Source organism: Eremomyces bilateralis (assembly GCF_010015585.1).
Source record: "Eremomyces bilateralis CBS 781.70 unplaced genomic scaffold P152scaffold_9, whole genome shotgun sequence".
Lineage (NCBI taxonomy): Eukaryota > Fungi > Ascomycota > Dothideomycetes > Eremomycetales > Eremomycetaceae > Eremomyces > Eremomyces bilateralis.
The window spans coordinates 225,097-243,240 of NW_022985075.1; the positions used below are offsets into that span (position 1 = coordinate 225,097).

The 18,144-nt window shown below is 52.3% G+C and overlaps 7 protein-coding genes across 7 annotated transcripts; 2 read left to right on the forward strand and 5 right to left on the reverse strand.

Annotated features, from left to right (window-relative positions):
* Positions 1-965: 965 nt before the first annotated feature.
* On the forward strand, positions 966-2,602 carry P152DRAFT_458352 (uncharacterized protein). The gene is made up of 3 exons (XM_033679436.1): positions 966-1,329; positions 1,384-1,878; positions 1,932-2,602. The coding sequence occupies exons 1-3, from the start codon at positions 1,056-1,058 to the stop codon at positions 2,366-2,368; spliced, it is 1,206 nt and encodes a 401-aa protein (XP_033534144.1). The 5' UTR covers positions 966-1,055; the 3' UTR covers positions 2,369-2,602.
* A 572-nt stretch (positions 2,603-3,174) lies between these two features.
* P152DRAFT_473679 (uncharacterized protein) lies at positions 3,175-3,768 on the reverse strand (the record flags this gene model as incomplete). The annotated part of the gene is made up of 1 exon (XM_033681264.1): positions 3,175-3,768. One exon carries the CDS (start codon positions 3,766-3,768, stop codon positions 3,175-3,177), a length of 594 nt encoding a protein of 197 aa, XP_033534145.1.
* Positions 3,769-5,178: 1,410 nt separating this feature from the next.
* P152DRAFT_482023 (uncharacterized protein) lies at positions 5,179-8,131 on the reverse strand. Its single transcript, XM_033681859.1, has 2 exons — positions 7,675-8,131; positions 5,179-7,614 (listed from the first exon to the last, which is right to left on the reverse strand). The coding sequence occupies exons 1-2, from the start codon at positions 7,708-7,710 to the stop codon at positions 5,656-5,658; spliced, it is 1,995 nt and encodes a 664-aa protein (XP_033534146.1). The 5' UTR covers positions 7,711-8,131; the 3' UTR covers positions 5,179-5,655.
* A 1,998-nt stretch (positions 8,132-10,129) lies between these two features.
* P152DRAFT_341920 (Nucleotidyltransferase) lies at positions 10,130-12,414 on the reverse strand. The gene has a single exon (XM_033675334.1). The coding sequence runs from the start codon at positions 12,217-12,219 to the stop codon at positions 10,225-10,227; it is 1,995 nt and encodes a 664-aa protein (XP_033534147.1). The 5' UTR covers positions 12,220-12,414; the 3' UTR covers positions 10,130-10,224.
* Positions 12,415-12,443: 29 nt separating this feature from the next.
* Positions 12,444-14,184, reverse strand: P152DRAFT_458356 (uncharacterized protein). Its single transcript, XM_033679437.1, has one exon. The coding sequence runs from the start codon at positions 13,987-13,989 to the stop codon at positions 12,619-12,621; it is 1,371 nt and encodes a 456-aa protein (XP_033534148.1). The 5' UTR covers positions 13,990-14,184; the 3' UTR covers positions 12,444-12,618.
* A 703-nt stretch (positions 14,185-14,887) lies between these two features.
* P152DRAFT_374107 (uncharacterized protein) lies at positions 14,888-15,766 on the forward strand (the record flags this gene model as incomplete). The annotated part of the gene is made up of 2 exons (XM_033675575.1): positions 14,888-14,996; positions 15,063-15,766. Coding segments are annotated over 2 exons (813 nt in total), but the record flags the coding sequence as incomplete, so codon positions are not given.
* Positions 15,767-15,992: 226 nt separating this feature from the next.
* Positions 15,993-17,981, reverse strand: P152DRAFT_458357 (nucleoside transporter family). The gene is made up of 2 exons (XM_033679438.1): positions 17,535-17,981; positions 15,993-17,485 (listed from the first exon to the last, which is right to left on the reverse strand). Exons 1-2 carry the CDS (start codon positions 17,705-17,707, stop codon positions 16,249-16,251), a joined length of 1,410 nt encoding a protein of 469 aa, XP_033534150.1. The 5' UTR covers positions 17,708-17,981; the 3' UTR covers positions 15,993-16,248.
* Between the last annotated feature and the right edge of the window lie 163 nt (positions 17,982-18,144).

The window sequence follows — 18,144 nt, forward strand, 5'->3', positions numbered from 1 at the left end:
TGCATGCCTTCGCATTCATCTCATTTGCTACAACCCCTCGACGTTGGCTGTTTTGGGCCATTAAAGCGCGCGTATAGCAAGGAGATTGAGGACTTTATCCGGTGCCGCATCAACCACATCACGAAAGAGGACTTTTTACCTGCTTTCAAGACCGCCTTCGAAAAAGCAATTGCTACGGAGAATATCCAGGGCGCCTTCAAAGGCGCAGGATTAGTGCCTTTCGATCCAGAAGCTGTTATTTCAAAGCTTGATGTCCGATTACAGACCCCGACGCCATTACCAGAGATCACTCAATGGGAGTCGCAAACACCACGCAACGTCGCTGAAATAAGGTCCCAAACAGAGTACATACGACAGCGCCTTCAAAGAGATCAAAATACCTCCCCAACACCGCTTTTAGAAAGCTTTTCAAGCCTTGAAAAGGGTGTTCAAATGGTCGCGCACGGAGCTTCAATCATGGAGGTCGAGATAGGAAAGCTTCGGAAGGCAAACGAGACGCTATCAAAGCGCAAACAACGCAAAAAAAAGGTGCTTAAGGGCGCTAATACGCGCTCAATTACTGATGGGCTTGAATTAGCTGTACAACGTCGGGATCAAGATATAATCAGTGAAAATGGTACTTCTAATGACGTTCCCGCAAGGCGCCAGCGACGTTGCGGACGCTGTCGCGAGCCAGGACATCGCGTTGAGACCTGTACAATGCCTCAATTAGCTATACCAGAAAACGTAGATCCTAGCCTACTTCCTAATTAATAAATTGCTTCAGTAGTTGTTGAGATATTCAGGTTACGGTAGTGGGCCACGGTTGAGGTGGGCGACTCGGTGGTTTGGGCGACTCGCTGGTGGATTACGTTAGTTAACTTAACTAAGTTAGTTAGTTAACTAATTTGATATTAGCCTTATATCCATATGCCTGAGGCCACAATATCTGGTTCAACCTCCAACTGAACGCAAGCTCTCTGACAGTCTCTCCAGGCAAGCAGTAATAAACAAAAGATGGGCATGAACCATTCATTCTATTAGAAGGCCACGACTCCGGCCGACGTACACCCATCATGCAGACCGAATCCCCGAATCCTCTAATACACAATGCTCCAGCATCGGATACCAGTCCCCGCGTCCAGCTCCATCCTCTTGTCCTCCTCACGATTTCCGACACCATCACCCGGCACAATCTCCGCGACAGCGAGGAGCTAAGCGTGGGAATCATCCTTGGCCAGCAGAATGGCCGTGAAGTCACCATGGAAGCTGCGTTTGAGTGTAAGACGGTTACCACAGAGGGCACGGTCTTGTTCGACGAGGAGTATCTCAGGGTGCGGCTCGATCACTGTAAGTGACCGGATACTCTGGACAGATAGGAACCATGACTAATTCAACATGAAGTGAGAGAAGTCTATCCGTCTCCGCAGCTCGATTTGGTGGGCTGGTTCGGCCTCGGGCTCCCATCTGGACCCGCGTTGTATCACTCCGTGATCCAGGATCAATTCCAGCACCGACTGGGACACGACAATGCGTTACTGCTCCTCTTTCACCCTACCGCGGTCGGCGAACCCGAATTGGCTATGGGGAAGCTCCCAGTTTCGGTATATGAAGGCGTCGTTATCAACGAACCGAACGCCATGGATGTCGACGGCGGTGATCGAGCGAAGGGCCTGAGATTTAGGGGGTTGGAGTGTGCGATCGAGACGAGCGAGGCGGAAATGATCGCGATCGACTTCGTAGCTAAGGGTGGAGGGAATGCCACGGCTGTGGAACGGCCCAACGAGCCGGCGAGTGAGTCGAGCGGGAAAGGCAAGGGGAAAGCGCTCTCCGTAGACGACTTGGTAAACGGAGCAGAACAGGCACCGGAAGTCCAGCTTTCTCCCGCGGAAGAAGATCGTATGGCTGGTCTTGGCTCCGAACTTGAGATTCCCGAGGCTAACACAGCACAGTCATCTCGTCCCTTACCGCAAAGCTCAACGCGAGCAAGATGCTCCACCAACGCATTTCTCTCCTCGGATCGTACGTCTCGTCTCTACCACCCTCCTACCTCACCGATCCCTCGCTTCCGATCCAAACCTCCTCCGACCCCGAAACCGACCAGACGCTCCCAAACCATCAAATCCTCCGCTCCATCTCGGGCCTCATCCGCCGCCTGCCCATCCTCCCGCCACCATCCACCGTGGAATTCCAGCGCGAAGTATCCGAGCAGCGCACAGACGTGACGCTACTCGACCTGCTCGCGAAGGTGACCGAGTCGATCAATGAGAGCCGCGAAATGGGCAAGAAAGTGGCGGCGGTGGAAATTGGTCGGTCGTTTGGACGGAAGGGGTCGGGGATGCAGGGTCTACAGGAACTGCCGTCCACGGCATTCGACAGTCCGACGTGAAGGGAGCATGACTCACATGACGTTGACGAATAATGATGGGAATTCATGAGTTGCTCGTCGTTGAGAGGTTCTACCAGCGAGCATTCTGCCTAGTATTGCAGGCGTAACATTCTTATAGAATCGAACGTGGTCCTGAAGACCAACGGTCTGCTCTGTAGAAGGGAATAAAGATGCACTTCAAATCGCACTCCCCAATGAATGAGCGTCCATGGTGATATGATGGTAGTATATATGAGCTGATAAGCGGCACGATAAAGCAGTATGTGCCCTGATCCGTACATCATAACCCCTGGGTCTAATGCACGAATCCTCCGAAACTCTCGCTAGTGTATTTTCATAGGTGTCAACCCGAGGGAATCGAAAGTTTGGGTTGTGAAACAAATGAGTCATCAAAGTGGCTACGATACTATAAAAATCGAACCAAGAACGACGCCCTGAGGAACTTGTGATCGATTGAACATGACAACACTATCGCGAAATCCATCCCTCAACTGCTCCGCCGAGAACCGCTAACGTCGACGCCCTTCCAATAGTTTCCTTCTCCAACGAGTTGGCGTTGATAGGGGAAAGCCGCCTGTGTCTCAAACTCAATATCATCAGATCCCGCAAGTGTTCCGCAAGATGCCCTTGGTGAAAGCAATACTCATCACATCAGGATCCCTCGAGCCAGCATCTGTCAAATCAGCATCTGTCAAATCAGTATATATCACAAGAGGACGCACCAATTGGGCATCCATCAAGGTTAGCCTCCGTAAAGTTGCATGCATCGAGGGAGCATATAAGCAACAATGTCAAGCCACAACTCCTCACATCATTGCCCGGCGAGCCGCTCGGTGAGCCTCCTTCGCCAGTTTGAGGTCCCAGTCTTCATCCTCCGCCACCGGCCTGAATCCATTGAATTCTTCGAATTCTTTGACCGGTTCCGGCTCTGGCAGGTCCTCAGGGGTAACCTCATTACGCAACGGAGACGGCTTGCCAGGTTCGAAATCGTAGGAACCGGTGGCATATCCACGCTTCTTTTCCTTGGTCCAGAACTCGCCCTCGACCTTCCAGAGTTCGCAGAGGTTGCACTTGAATTCTGGAGCGTTGAACCCGAGGAGCTTGAACTGGGTGGTGCCTTTTGCGAGGCGGGGGTCGTCTTTCATAGCCGCAATGGTATTCGCTTCCGCATCTAGATCCTCGAGTGTCTTGGTGTGATCATTGTGAACTTGGTTCCAAAAGTCGAACCAGTCCTCCCTGAGGCAAGGGCCGCATTTGGTTTGGAAGAGGATCTCTAGTGGGTCATCCCAACCGCGACAAGGACCATACCCTTTCTGGCTGTAGCCATGGTCGAGGCAGTAGGAGATGCGATGCCGGACGATGTGGTTGCAGGAGTAGATGTGCCAGCGGTATTTGCACATCGCGATGGGCTCTTGGGACTATGGTGCCTTGTTTGAAAGGGGGTTGGTTAGACGGTTGGGAAGCTTAACTGATAATCAGCACTGAGTCACCACCAATCTTGTGAGATGTGGCCTCAACTCACTCTCAAGGCACTTGATGAAGTCAAACGGGTTACGAACTGAATCCAGTTGTCCCTCTGTAGCTCCAATTATGTATTGCTTCTCGTATTGGCCCTAGGGGTTGTGAGCAACTTACTGGCGATTCAAGGCCTAATCCGAGGTACACTGCTCTGACTAAAGGTTTGCGATGAAGGCGTGTGAGCAAACCCGATTAGTGTGTGGAACGCGGATCGCATATGATTGTGCGGGAATTTTAGTCTGCAGGAGCAAGTACACTAGACGAGGATGAGAACGCTGAACGCCGAATTGAAGCGCTGTGAAGAAAAGAAAAGGCAGAACGAGTATCAGAAGTAAAGTGAAGAGAGTACAAATGAAATTTAGGAAGCAAAGGACGAAGAAAAGCGAACACTTAAGCAGTGAAGTGCAGGATGAAGAAAGTGAGGTTGGTGATTCTTGATCACTTGCGATGAAGGCGAAACGGAGAGGAAGATGAGGGCAACCAGGAAGATTTCACTGCGTGGAAGGGGTTCGGGGAGACAAGGCTCTGATAAAGGCTTTCATAAAGTAATTGTATCGATCATTCTCTCGTTCACTTGCACTGGGGGCTTAGTTACTGCCTGGCTCCGTCACGAGCAAGATGCCACCCAGGAAGTGTGACTTGCAGATATAGAGGGGGAGGTCTCACCGGGCCAATAGCAATGGCATGGAAGCAAGTAACCAAGAATCCATGTAAAGGATTCACATAGGAAGAGGAACCGAAGGCTGTATATCTATGCCGAGCGTAATGCGAGGGAGATAATATGAGGTGAAGTGTGTAAAAACGTGGAAAGGGCACTGACACTACAAAGTCCGTGTCTTGGAGACCTTGGATCCCATCACGTGTTTGATGGAGACTCTGCTCCGTGAGAGCCTGTCATGGCCGGGTACGACATGAACTGCTAAGGAAGGGAGTCGCAGTCGGGATGGAAATTCTCGGCAAGAGGCAGGCAGCAAGAGGAACCTCTCCTCAGTCACTCAGGTCTCCTGTCATTTGACATGTGACGGAATCAGTGTATGGAAACTGAATCAACGTCCGGTGACCACGAGAATGATGATGACTGCGTGGAATGATGACCGAGCAATGGCGACATCCGCTAGCCAGCAAACATGACTCAGATATGGAGATGGTGAATGAAGAGTAAGGTGGCGTAGGGTATGGCATAGGGACCGAGAGGACAGCTTGCTCGCGAAAGTGAGGATCAATAATCACACAAGCTCCCACTGGTTGTATCCAACCGAAGTATACATCACGATCTCTTCCTGGAAGGGAGGCTGGAGTCGAGGACGGTATCTATTGCGGAGATAAGGTATCTATCTGCTAAATTCGTTGGCAGTAAATATTCAACGATCAATCCAGTCAGGTGATGGGGGAAAAACATCGATGACCAAGTCGTTCAACGATGATGATAGCCCCTGAGAGAAAATGGGATCTGGCAGAGTCTGCCTACGCAAGAGCCAGTAGATTCCTCACGAAAATGGACCATTCCATTCCCCTGGCGCCCACACCTTGTCCAGGCCGGAAGGTATTCCCGAAATCCTCAATTGCAGTTGTTCCTTGAGTACGCCCCGTGACACCAGGCGATGAGCCGATTCCTCTGCATTGACGCCAGCGTAGAAACACATGAAAATATCCGACGATAAATGATAACCCAACCCAGATCGTGGGCGGTAGAGCACGCGTTTCGGTCGAGAGGGGGAAACGACGCCTCTCGGTCAGCCTCCGATCCATCCGTCCGCCGACAGCAGCAATTAGAACTTCACCACCGGAGCCTCCGCTCCCTGGCCACGACTCCCGTCCCCATCTCCCTCGCCATGTCCCCGCTTCCGCCGCCCGCCCAGGCTTAGCATGCTGAACATCTTCTTCAACCCGCCCTCCCTGCCCTTCGCGGTGGTCGGTCGCGTCCCGTCCGCCCGCAGCGGGGGCAGCGCCGTGATATCCAGCGTGGTGGGCGAACGGATACCGAACCCGAGGTTCGGCCGGCGCAGAAGGTCACCTTCGGACTTGCGGCCCGGGGGAACGGGGTTGGGGGTGAAGGATCGGGGTTTTTGGTGGACGGTGCGATGGACTTGCTCCTTGGGTTGGAGGGTGTATTTGTGGGGCGACGGGGGGAATTTGGGGGACTTGTGGCGGTCGATGGGAGAGGAGGTGAGGGAGACCGGCTCCATGCGCGTGCCGGGGTTCGGGCGTGAGAGTAGTAGGGGGACGGGAACGGTGCCGTTGCGGTGGGCGATAGAGGACTTGCGGACGGGGAAGGGGGAGGCATCGCGGTGGGTGGTCGGGAGAGATGAGACAGATTCGGGAAGAGGTGCGATGGAGGCGGAGGAGTCGTCGGCGGTAGCGTTGGTATACTGCGTCGAATGCGAGCTCGATTTCGAATGTGAGTAACGGCCTCTTGGGCGGGATTCCACGTCGGTGATGGGTGAGGCATCCTCGGTGTCAGACGTGCGATTGTGCGGTTCTGGCTTGGCATCACCGGACCTGTGATTTGACGGAGAAGTATCGAGTCTGCCCTTCGAGTCCACGTTCGGCTGCATGAGATTTGCGATGTGGAGCCCCATGGCCTTCTTTTTATTCTCTTCCTTTTTCTTCTCTTCCCGATCCCATTGATCCAAGCCTGGGAGGGGTGGCAGTTTACGGTTCAGGTTGATCTCCTTCTTCGCCGTCTCGCGATCACGGGGTTCGTTGTGCTCGCGAGCGCTCGCCGGTCGGCTTCCCGCTAGGCTGCTAGTGCTGGATTTGCGCTGCAGACTCCAGCTCCGCCAACCTTGGGCAGAGCCTGGGCGATCGATTTCGGTGGAGGCCCCGCGGGTGCGTGATTGAGAACGCGCACGACCAGAGCTACGGGACTCAGGGCGGCTCTCACCACGTGGTCGGATGTATTCTTTAATCTCATCCCTAATGGTACGAACACGGCTGGTTGATCGGCTCGGCGGAGGCTGCTTGGTCTGCTTCGGATCCGCTGTATCTGGCATCAACTCTAGCAGCTTTAACCGTCTCTTCTCCAGCTCTTGCTGCATCCATTCCGTCGCCGCGGCATCGGCTTTCGACGTGGCGTTCGGGTCCGTGGGCTTTTGCTCCGAACCACGATTCGAACTTCTGGCCGGCGTTATCGCCAACGACGTGATTGCTGTGGAAACGTTTTTGGTCGAGCCACTCGCCGGCGTCGCATAGCTATCTTCGCTCGACTCTATGGCGGCCGTAGGCGCCGTCTTTGGCCGTATGGGTGGAGCAGCGCCGGATGGCTGCGGCCTTGAGAGTTTCGATGTTGGTGGAACTTGGGCCTGTTGTGGCCCGTTCTCCTTCTCCGGCGGGGGTTCGATTCCGAAAGTACGGAGATTGGCAGTCCCCTTGTTTACTTCTTCTAAGAGATCTTTCGCAGATGGACCTGGTTTGGCTGCCGATTTGGTCGGCTTAGGTCCCGCGTTGGGGAAAATGGCTAATGGTGCGGGAGGGTGGTTTGATAGCTGCGGTTCGGAGGAAGACAACCCGTTCTTGTCTCGCACAATCTTCGTGTAAGCTTCGAGATCACGTAGAACTTGGTTGTCAATGTCGTCGGGCTCATAGTTCTTCGCGATAGCAGCGCAGGCCGCTCGCAGCTCCTGTTCTGTTTGTGGATCGAGCAATCGGGGAATATATATAATAGGACTAATAGGTGAGTGTTCGTCGGCCTTGGAAACGACCTTAGGGTTCTTGCGATCGGAGACTTTCTACAGAACAAAGATCAGCGGTCGCGTTCTAGCAACCAGTACAGAAATCGATGCTCTTACAAGGCCCGGAAGGCTCAACCCCAATTTTTTTCCCATTTTAAGCGTCGAGGAATGGACTAAATCGGTTTCGAGGTAGAGAGAAGCGAGAAGATTAGAAACGAAATCTAAAGGCCCAAAACCAGCATGAGCAACAGGATCGACAGCGCGGAGAGGGCACCGGATCAACCAGGTTACGATATAGCTCGAATCAATCGAACCCGACGAGTGCGATACCAAAACGAATGGCAACTGATCTTCAAACGAAAGGCTAGTTACGATTATCAACAGGTAACTATAGACAACAATAATCTGAGTACGAAGGTGGTGTAGAGAGCAGTGGACATGAGCAAAGCCTGGGGAGCTGGGGAGATAGTATCTCCAGTTCTATTCTCCACGACAATGCCCGAGTGCCTGACAAACCGCCCGCCTAGATGTGTGGGAACGTGTTGGAGAGGACCACCAAAAAACAGGAGGCTTGTCGCACCTTGGTGATGAGTGTGCAACTTTCCCAGGGGCCTTGGTCTTGGATGGGCTTTTTTTCTGGCCTGATGGCCCATCAGATGCAAGGAAACAAGGATGATCTTGCTGGGAATAGCTAGTCACCTCCGACTTCCCAGTTGTCACTAGCACTACGCCGAGCAGGCCACTCCTAAGTTTTAGGGGCTCCCTCGAATTTGCAATATGTATTATGATTTATGATCTTTCTGGTACCATATCGTTGAGCTTGGTAGGATCCTAATCCCCATCGTTACTGCCCTGCAGCTTCATTAAGCGGTGCTTGATTCAACCTGTCTATATTGGAGTTCGAATATAATTGTATACACCCAGTTGATGAAAGAGCCATGGACATGGTCAGCTAGGAAGTCCGGCACCACAACTCCCTCCACGCCCCTCTTTGTCTCTTTTCTCCGCAAGGGCAGTTCTACCGTGTACAATGTCCAGTCAGAATGTCAGATTCATCTGTAGGATTGGATCAACCACTGCATGATGATCGCGAAAATGCAAGCATGGATGAGACCAGAGTCCACCACAAGGGAGATCCCCAAAGTCCCAAATCACTGGTGGAACACAATTCCACACCTAATATTTTACAATTTGCACAAAGAACAATCCGTCCCCTTCTAGTGACCAGACTTTGTCCGACAATACTGGGTACCCAATCAAAGGATTATAAGAGAGAACGCTGAGGCCATTGGCAGCTTCGGAATGTTCAGATTGCTGGGTCCGCGTCGTACCATATGGCGAACAGGAAACGGAACGATGAAACGCGCTATGACCGATGTGCCAGACTTATGCCCAATGCGCTGATCGTTCCTATCCTCGAGCCGGTTTTGTCTGATCACTTTGATGAAGTTATGGGCGTGTCTCGCGAGGCGGCGTGGAGATAGTTTGACGCGTACAGAGGATTCCGTAAACGGCTCCGAAGTGGTAGCACTAATAATAATTTTGGGTTTGGTGCTACTCCTAAGTTCTCGGTCGACGACGAAACCCAGTACGCACTGCATTGGACCGTTGGACATGTGCCTTGCACCACATCGCACCTACACGAGACTCCAATATCAAAATACCATTGTCCCAGACAGGATAAGACTTCGGGGCAAGGCGAACTGTGGAAGGAGTTCTACTCCCTTGAAGTTCAAGTTCAACGTCCACGCCGCATCAACAATTCGACTGACGAATTCGGATGCCAGTAATAAATGTAATTACAGTGACAGTGGAGAAACTAGAGCATCGACGGGACGCCTGCTCATCAAACATAGCGCAAACGTCAAACCCCAGGCGTTGGACGCCATTTCTCTCACGCACTGAACCACTGATTTTCCGCCACACCAATAAAAGCGGGAGGATTTAGGAAATGGAGGCCAAAGCGTGCATGGAATCTGCGCTTGCATCGGGATTCGGGAGAGCCATCTCGCTTGGAGCAAATGGGAAATTGATCGGCTTTGGCATATGATTCGATTTTCCCAGGCCTCCCCACCCCCCAGTCCCCAGTAAAGATCCAAGGTTACCACATTCCCTGAGGAACTTAAGTAATAATATTGTAACATCAATATTGAATCAAAAGCAGCTCAGCACTAAGTACAGCAGTCAACATCGCGAAGCAACTCAAGCAAGGACTTAAACATCTCAAGGTCCCAACCGGGTTACATAGGTGATGGGATGCTTGGAAAATGGAGTCCCTAAAGGCGTAAATGTATTTTCTTCAATCCATCATCCATGCGACCACTGCATTTCCCCCTTGAAGGAATCCAGGTCCCGAGGCTCGGTCGACAACCATGCCCGGAGCGATTAGGTAGTACCTTACTCCGTAGGCCTCACCGTAATACGGCATTGGGGAAAAGGAGCAAGGTCCGAGAACTGGAGATGTCTTCTGCTGGTTAAACGGTTAATGTGACTCTTATCCTGATCAGGCTGATCTACTCCGCCAGTTTCCGTCTTCATGGATGCTCGCAAACAGGCGAACGCCCAATCGTCTCACCACTCATGGCACAGGGAAAGGAGACACCACAGGACATTCGAAATTGGGCTTCGAGATTCGGTATGTAACCAGTCTCGTATATTCCCTTGGCCTCATCCAGTGCATCGCTCTTCAGGTGGTATATAATCCAATTCCAGCGCGTCAAACACCCTCTTCTCCGCATCCAGCCATCCCAAGCCATCCGGAACTCCTTCTGGTCCCTCTGCTCGGATTACGGCGCCGTTCTCTCGGCTCCGTATGCCACTGGAGTCAAACTTCCAGTGCTTCTTGCTCTTGGCGTATCGCCGGAGGTCGCGTTCAAAGGTCGTGTCGGCCGACCATCCCAGAACCGCGCATCCGACCGTCCGCCAAGGCGAGATGATGATATCGACTCGACGGTGGGGGTTTTTTATAACTTTCTCGTCCGCCGATTCCACGACTCTTTCGTCTCTTTCGCCTTCCTCACGTGCAGCATGCGGATCCTGCCAAACGACCAACGCTTTGTCAAGGGTATCAAATCCTATACCAGTTCCCAGTGGGCCGCTGGTGCCACGGTTTCCTCGAAATGGGAGCGTCGATTGGCCTCTGGAGGTATTATGTTCGCTTAGAACCAACGTATGTGTCACGTAACCGGACTCCTCGAGACTGGCGAGCACGTCTGTAACAAGGCCAGCGGTAACGTCGAGCTTTCGGTGGGTCAGAATGATATCCACGTCCATGACGTCCGGTTTCCGCTTGCGATACCCCCCGACCACGATGGCCTCCACTCCCTCATCCCTCACTCTCTTCGCATGCTCCAAAACCACGGCCGTGATCCGCTCCACCTCTTCATACGGAATGGGAATCAAGAACTCGTCATAGAACTTCACTCCGATCTGCTGCGCTCTAGTCAACGTGCTCCATCCGTACTCCACTACATCATCCAAGTCTCTCCAGCCTCTCGCATAGAACTGCCTCGCTGTCGTTGAGCCCACCCCCCAAATGTCATAGAAGAGCCTCACTACCTTCATCTCTTCGTCTTTCTCGAACTCTTGCACCGCCTGCAAGCTCCCAGTATCATGCCACTCCTGCCACAAGGCGGAGATTTTCCCATCGCACCCAGGCAACCGCGCAACCTCCGCCGTCCGCCGCATGACATGCGGATAGGCGCACATGGACGCAATCGCCGTGCTATAGGCGCGCACGCCGATCTCGTCGGATGTGAGGATCCGTGCGAGCTTGATCCGCTTGAGGAGGGCGATGAACTCGGTGTTCGGCGGGCTGCGTGGATGGCGCCGCTGGCAGGCGTAGATGAGCTTCTCCCTGACCCAGTCAGGGGCGGGAGGAAGGGCTGCTTCGTCATCGGAGCCAGTGGTGGATTGAGTGAGTGAGAGAGGGGGGGCAGGACGCTTTTGTGATATAGTAGGTTTGGTTCGGGAGTGAAAATGTCCGCCACGATAGGGGCATTGATGCTCTCTCCCAGAAGCGGTTGGGGCGTCATCCCGAGCACGTATTAGTATCGATTGCGTCGCATGCTTTGGTGCGGGTTTTAAAGAAGATGATCCAGCAACAATATCGTGCTCAGCGGCCCGTCCAATGCGTCCTGCCAATATCTGGTAAGGCTCAAACGCTTCAAGTCGCTGGGCAGCGAGAGAATCTTTCAACCAATCGACTCTCAGCACTTGGGCATAGTCGTCCTGATTGGATTCAACACCTTCGTCCACCTCGCTCTGGTCCACAGAGAGCTGAGATAGCGTCGCCTGAGAATCTAACTTCGTCCGCTTTTTGGGCGGCTCATCGTGCGCTATTTCTGCTGACTCGATATAAACTCCACGGGATCGAAGCTCCAGTTCTACTCGGCGTTTGGATCGAATTTTGGTGAGGAATATTCTCGTCTCAGAAGGATCGTAGGTCAGCGGCGCGTTGCATTCGAGCAATTTGTCTTCCAGATCATGTAATTCCAGGGTCGTGGTATGGGTATGAAGAACGTGGATAGACCGTAATTCGCTCAAATCAAGCTCCGCGTGTTTCCATTCCGCATCACCGCCTAGTATTGATTCGCTTTCTATTCTTAGTAGTGACGACGGTTCTGCTATAGTGGATGGTGTTTCTGGAATCGGTGACGACATGGTCTGACCTGCTGTGGCCAGCTTTGTTGTAGTGAAACGACTAATCGCATATTACCGAAAGGGTTTCAGTTGATAAGTGTGGGAGAGGATATCCAAAGTCCGTCAGATCATTGTCATTTATGAACACTAAGATATCGGTAGGAAGAAACACATGCTGCGTTAATCGACAAAGAGACGTGGCCAACACGTGGAAAGGTTGATGATGTCTTCGCAGATATACGTCACATAAATCTTGGCATACTAGTACATGAGAGTTCGGCCAAAGTACAAGGAGATTCATCTCTCCGTACATTTAAGTAAATATATGTACATTTCTCGTGTAGTTGCATTGAAAATCCGGGCGTGACTTCCAAGTCTACCTGCCAGTACATGACCCTCATGTCTTTCGGTAAGTGACATCTACGCGGCAACAGGCTCCGCACCCGGAGGCGGCCTATACCATGGGCTCTGATCCTTCAACGGCTTTCCGAACGGACATCCATGTGCCTGACTTCCGCCCGTCATCGCATACTTCCTCAACTCCTCAGCTTGCTTCAGCGCAGGCTCCCTAGACTTCTCCTCAAACTCCAATGGCCCCAACTCCTCCGGCGAAAACCCATTGCTCTTGAACTGTGGACCAGGGAGGTTCTTTGACGCGAATGGAAGGTAGGAGAGGATTTTCGTGAGCATTGTCTCCGGGACATACCATGGCTCAAACAGGAACTTCTTTCGATATATGCGTCCGTTCTTTTCCTCCATGACTTCAGCGATGATGTCGTGCGTTCGAACCAGCAAAAAGTTCCTGGTCAGGAAACGGCGGATGGCAAAGACCCCATCCGTAGCAGCCTCAATCCATTTCGGGGGGTCGGGCATGCCGAGCATAGGGCGGACATGCGGTTGGATGAAAGTGGCGGTAAACTTCTTGAAGAAGGAATGCATCCCGAGAGAGGCACCAGGTATCGCCCGCAGGAAAAGCGCCCAGGTTGCGTCAACGCATTGCTTGTTCGATTCATCATAGAACATGTTCTTTGGCTCCCACTCATCCATCCATTCTTGGAGGCCCTCGATGGTCTCCGGAACGTCGTGGGCACCCATGCGGTGGACGAGTTCCCGCCAGTAAACGAAGATGGCTACTTTCTCAACATAACTCAGTGGTCGCCACTCTTTCTCCTCGATGAATCGGATCGGTTCTAGGACAAACAGGCCCATAGTGTGGATTGTGTCGCCATTTGTGATCTTAGTGCCGTACCGTTGATGAAGCCAGTTCATCTTGGCATTCGCTTTCAGCGCCCGGTCGCTGTCCAAACCGTTCGCTATCAATTCGCCGATGATTGCGCCAGTGTCTTCTGCCCGCTTTCCAGCGGTTGCCGGGCACGCGAGAAGACCGGTCTTGACGAGGAGTTTGGTCCCGGCAGGCACGGCATACGATTTGACCAGGGCCCATTGCGTGCCGAAGCCGGCGCTGAAGGGGAATTCCTGGAAGAAGACGCGCTTCAAAATCGGATGGGCATTCTTATAGTTCATTTTCTGGTAGATGTCGCCTTCGAATTGGGCGTCTTCCTTCTGAAACCGTTGGAGCTGGCGTGCACGAAGCCATCGCGCAATGAACACCCAGCTTACCCCAACCAAGGCGGCAATCCCAAATGCGCCTGCGCGCAACACTAACGGATCGACAGACTTGGAGAGCAACTCTAGCTCAGTAAAGACAGGGCTGCTGATCTGGAGAGCTTTGGACCGAGAAATAGAATAAAGCGAGTGGAGAGACTCGATATATGGATGGGTTACCTCCATGTTATTTTACCAGCTAAGCACGAGGCAGACCAATACATTGGGTATGTACTGTACAGAAGGAAAGGGCATCAAGAGGACATATTCCAAAGATAGCCGGGCGTAAATCTAAAGATTAAGTGTAACAAGAAAATATTCAATACGAAGTCCGCTCAATTGCTTCAAACTCAGAGCAGTATTATAAGCACTCGACTCGGGTCTCGGAACCAAGGAACTCAGAGCTTCCGGTGCGAGGAGGCCAGATACTTACTATGCTTGCAGCTTGCTTCACAGGGGCCGCAGGGACGGTATTCCCTCGTTCGCGCCTCTCGGCCCTTCAAGGGTGCATCACATGGCCATTACGGGGCACTGCGATATCGAATGGCCTTTGTCCATTCCTGTAGTAACTGGTAAGGTACTCCCAATCTAGCCTCGGGTATCCATAAGGTGTTGTCCAGCCGCCAAGTGCTACTACAGCGTATTGGGCTTGAGAAGTTAAAGGCTGATTGGGAATTGAATTGGAACATGAAAGTCGACGAGTCAGAGAGATCCAGAAATCGAGACTCAAGAACGCGGAGTGATGGACCCTGAGGTGGCTGGGGGGTTGCGAACTGCGGAGACCCCACAGTTCGCATCAGTCTGATATCACGATCGTATCGTATCTACTATCAAACCCCAAGGGCTAAGGGGGTGACTCCATTCCCGATTGACTTCTCGTACGTTTCTAGATCCAGTGTGCCCAAGTTATGTTGCTATGAGGTGATAAATGCGCCATCAAATTTGGGTTACTCTCATACCATCCTTTTCAGCTCGTTGTTTTCTACCAAATAGCCTGAAGCCGTTCTTCGTTCGACGACTGGACACGATGACCAAAGGAAGGCATCGTAACAAGGGGAGAGGAGGCGGGCACATCTCCAAACCCAAAAAAGAACCGTTTACACATTTCCTTTGCGTTCCCCTGATCACCGAGTCTTCAAGACCCCAGCTTGTCAAATCTCTAAATCTATTTCGAGAGCAAACCCAGCGGTCATGTGAGAGGGCCGACACGGATATCAGCAGCGATGTTCAGCAAAATGAGTCGAATGAATCCCCGAAAGGGTGGACGCAAATTCCCTCAGAAGCAATTCGACCCGTTGATACCTTGCACCTCACGCTGGGAATGATGACCCTAAAGGACGATGAGCAAATTTCTGAAGCGAAGAACTTCCTGGACGGCTTTCCAATTGGCCATCTATGGTCCGATCTATTTGGGTCCGCCGAACGTTCAGCATCCGAAGCAGAAGCAAATAGCCCGCCCAATTCTGGAGGGGACCCTCCGTTGGTGGTATCACTTCGCGGATTACATGCTATGCAGAAACCGAATGCCACTACAGTCCTCTACGCAGCTCCGTATGACCCAGCGGACCGCCTATATAGATACTGCCAGGCCATCCAAAAGAAAATGATGGAAGCAGGCCGGATAGCCAACGAAAACCGTCCCTTGAAGTTGCACGCAACGGTGGTCAATACCATTTATGCTCGCAACGGTGGTCGAGCGGGTGGCAAAGTAGCTTCTCAGGATAGAAGCACAGGCGGGCCAATGGCCAGCAAGAATGAGGATGAAGAACCCGAATCCTCCGCGGAAGTCGATGGGAAACCACTAGTGAACACGCAGAAAGACAGCGGGACTCCCAAGTCACGGCACAATCGCCCGATCCAGTTGGATGCAACTGGGTGGATAGAACGATACAAAGACCACGTGTGGGTGGAAGATATCAGCTTACAGAAGCTCTCCGTCTACAAAATGGGAGCTACAAAAGTTCGTGATGAGGCCGGAAATATTACTCGAGAGTATTACGAAGAGCTAGCATCGATATCATTGTATCAAGGCCTATGAGAGTATCCTTTTTGAGCTTGGCCGTGGCTCTCTGATGGACGCATTGGACAGGTACTTTGGTAGACCCAACATCCATGAGAATTCGCCATGGCAGCGGGTACGGGATTTGGCTAAGTACCTAGGCAATTCGCGTAAACATACTAGAGGGGAATAGTCCAGTTAGGCGAACTCATCGAAGTTAATAAGCACTATGTCAGATGGATATGGACCAGAGAATTTTGAATAAGGTTAGTGAATGGTCATGTGGTATTATATCGTAGCTCCGGATTCTGATATCAAAAACTCTACCGATGGCATGGAGAAGCCGGTTCCTCGATAACGCCATGCTCCCATCCGATGCATCTAATACCCATGTCGCCCGCTTATGCTCTACGTTTCAGCTAGATCTTCGTACTCAAGGCCCGGACCTAGGCTCTCGCAGCTATGAAGCTTAATAAGCTCCCTGCAGTGAGTCCTCCAACCAAGCACATGCCCATAAACCCACCCGCGGCCTCCCTCTCTTCCACATCAACCCACTCGTTCGCACCAATCATGGAAGATGCTCCGAGGAGGCCATTTGTGAACCCAAACGGCAGCTGGATTATCAGCAGGTAGAACGCATCGCTAGCGATCCACGCGCCTCGTCCGTTGATGTTACAGCTTACATACAGCGGAATAAAGACGACTCGAGCCAGGGCCAAGACGAAGAGCATGTATGGCCTCGTCACCAGTGGTGTGCGGAGGGCAGTGAACCCGGATGATACGCGGCCAAGGAAATCGCCGATATTCCAGACCAAGAAGCCAAGGGGGATGAAAACAGCATTCTGTAATAGCGGGCCGGCTTTTGCTGGATCGGTAACGGAGAATATTTGCTGGGTAAACACGGGGAAACACATGGTGATGAGGAAGGTCGTGAAGACCGCGAGGGCCAGCGGCAGAAGCTTTCGGAAGAGCCGGGAGAGAGGAACGTATCTTCGGGACATGACCGAAGATGCCATTATGGAGGACGAAAGAGGGTCATGCTCTTCGATCGAGAGGTCATCTCTATCTTCGGAGTGCCGGGTCTGATGTTTACGGTAACGCCGTAGGTGTTTAATTCTGTGGTGTCGTTTTTGTAAATATCCGAATGCGATCAGCGTGACCAACGAAACACCGGTTGCCGTTAGGAAGTAGGCGAAAGCAGCGGATGAGGAGCCAGTTCCGACGGTTTCATCCGCATCATCATCTGGAACGGACAATGTAAGAATGATCTGGGCAATCGAGGGAAGCAGTCCCGCAACCCCCTGCCCCGTCATGATGGCTTGCATGTATTCGTCCCGACCGAAGCTCGAGGCAAATGCAAACGCTCCGTTCTGGCAGAACCCGGAGGCCAGGCTTGCGAAAAACACCATGACGATCAGGACACCGAAGTATGCCGACGGGGATATGTTGAGGAACAGCTTCGTCGAGAACGCGAGGAGGGTGAAGACGAGCATGTTGATGAGGAGGGAGATGACGATACGTCGAGGATATGAGGCTTTCGATTGTATTTTCGAAAGGATGATCATCGTTCCTAAGTTCGTGGCTGTAGACACAGTGAGTTCGCCCGATTGAAAGTTGGTCAATAGCCAGTCGTTGTCGGCGAAGCGGACTTGCAAGTATGGCCCGGCGGCGAGGAACATGTTCCTATGGAAGTTAGTCCTTGTTGTGCGGACCTTGGAAATGAGTGCCTCACCAGGCCCATAGCATAGCGATTCCAAGCAAGAAGAATATACTGTAGTCCACCCACGAAAACGGATCTAGACCCGTATCGTCTTCATCCACGGACGTGTCCAACACCTCCGACTGACTCCCCATCAGCGGCTCGTACGACTTCCGCCGAGATAGAGCATCATTTAATCGATTCATGATGCTCCTATATGCTCCAGGCTCCCGATCCGGCATCACAACAGTTGTGGGAAGTCCGGGGAGCCCGAACCTTAATATGACGATCCGATTGATGGGGGGTGGGGATCGAACGGGTGCGTCAAGATAAGGCCCAGTGTCTTGACCACTTAGGGTTTAGGTGATCATGTCTCAGACATGCGCCTTGCGCCGTGGGCACGCGGGACAGGCTGCGGGATAGAATGGTGGGTGCGATACGTATGGCTTGCGTTGGTGTTGATTAGATGTAGTTGTGACTGGACTTTGGAGCGTTGAACACGCGACGCAGGTGGAGTGACGTTCCGGTGCAGGCGCCCCCACAGATTTCATCCCTGTATTAGCGGCCCTTAGGCATTGGATTGGCGGTCTTAGTGATGAACGAAGATACGGTATCAGCTATCATGGGATGCTTTGGATAAATC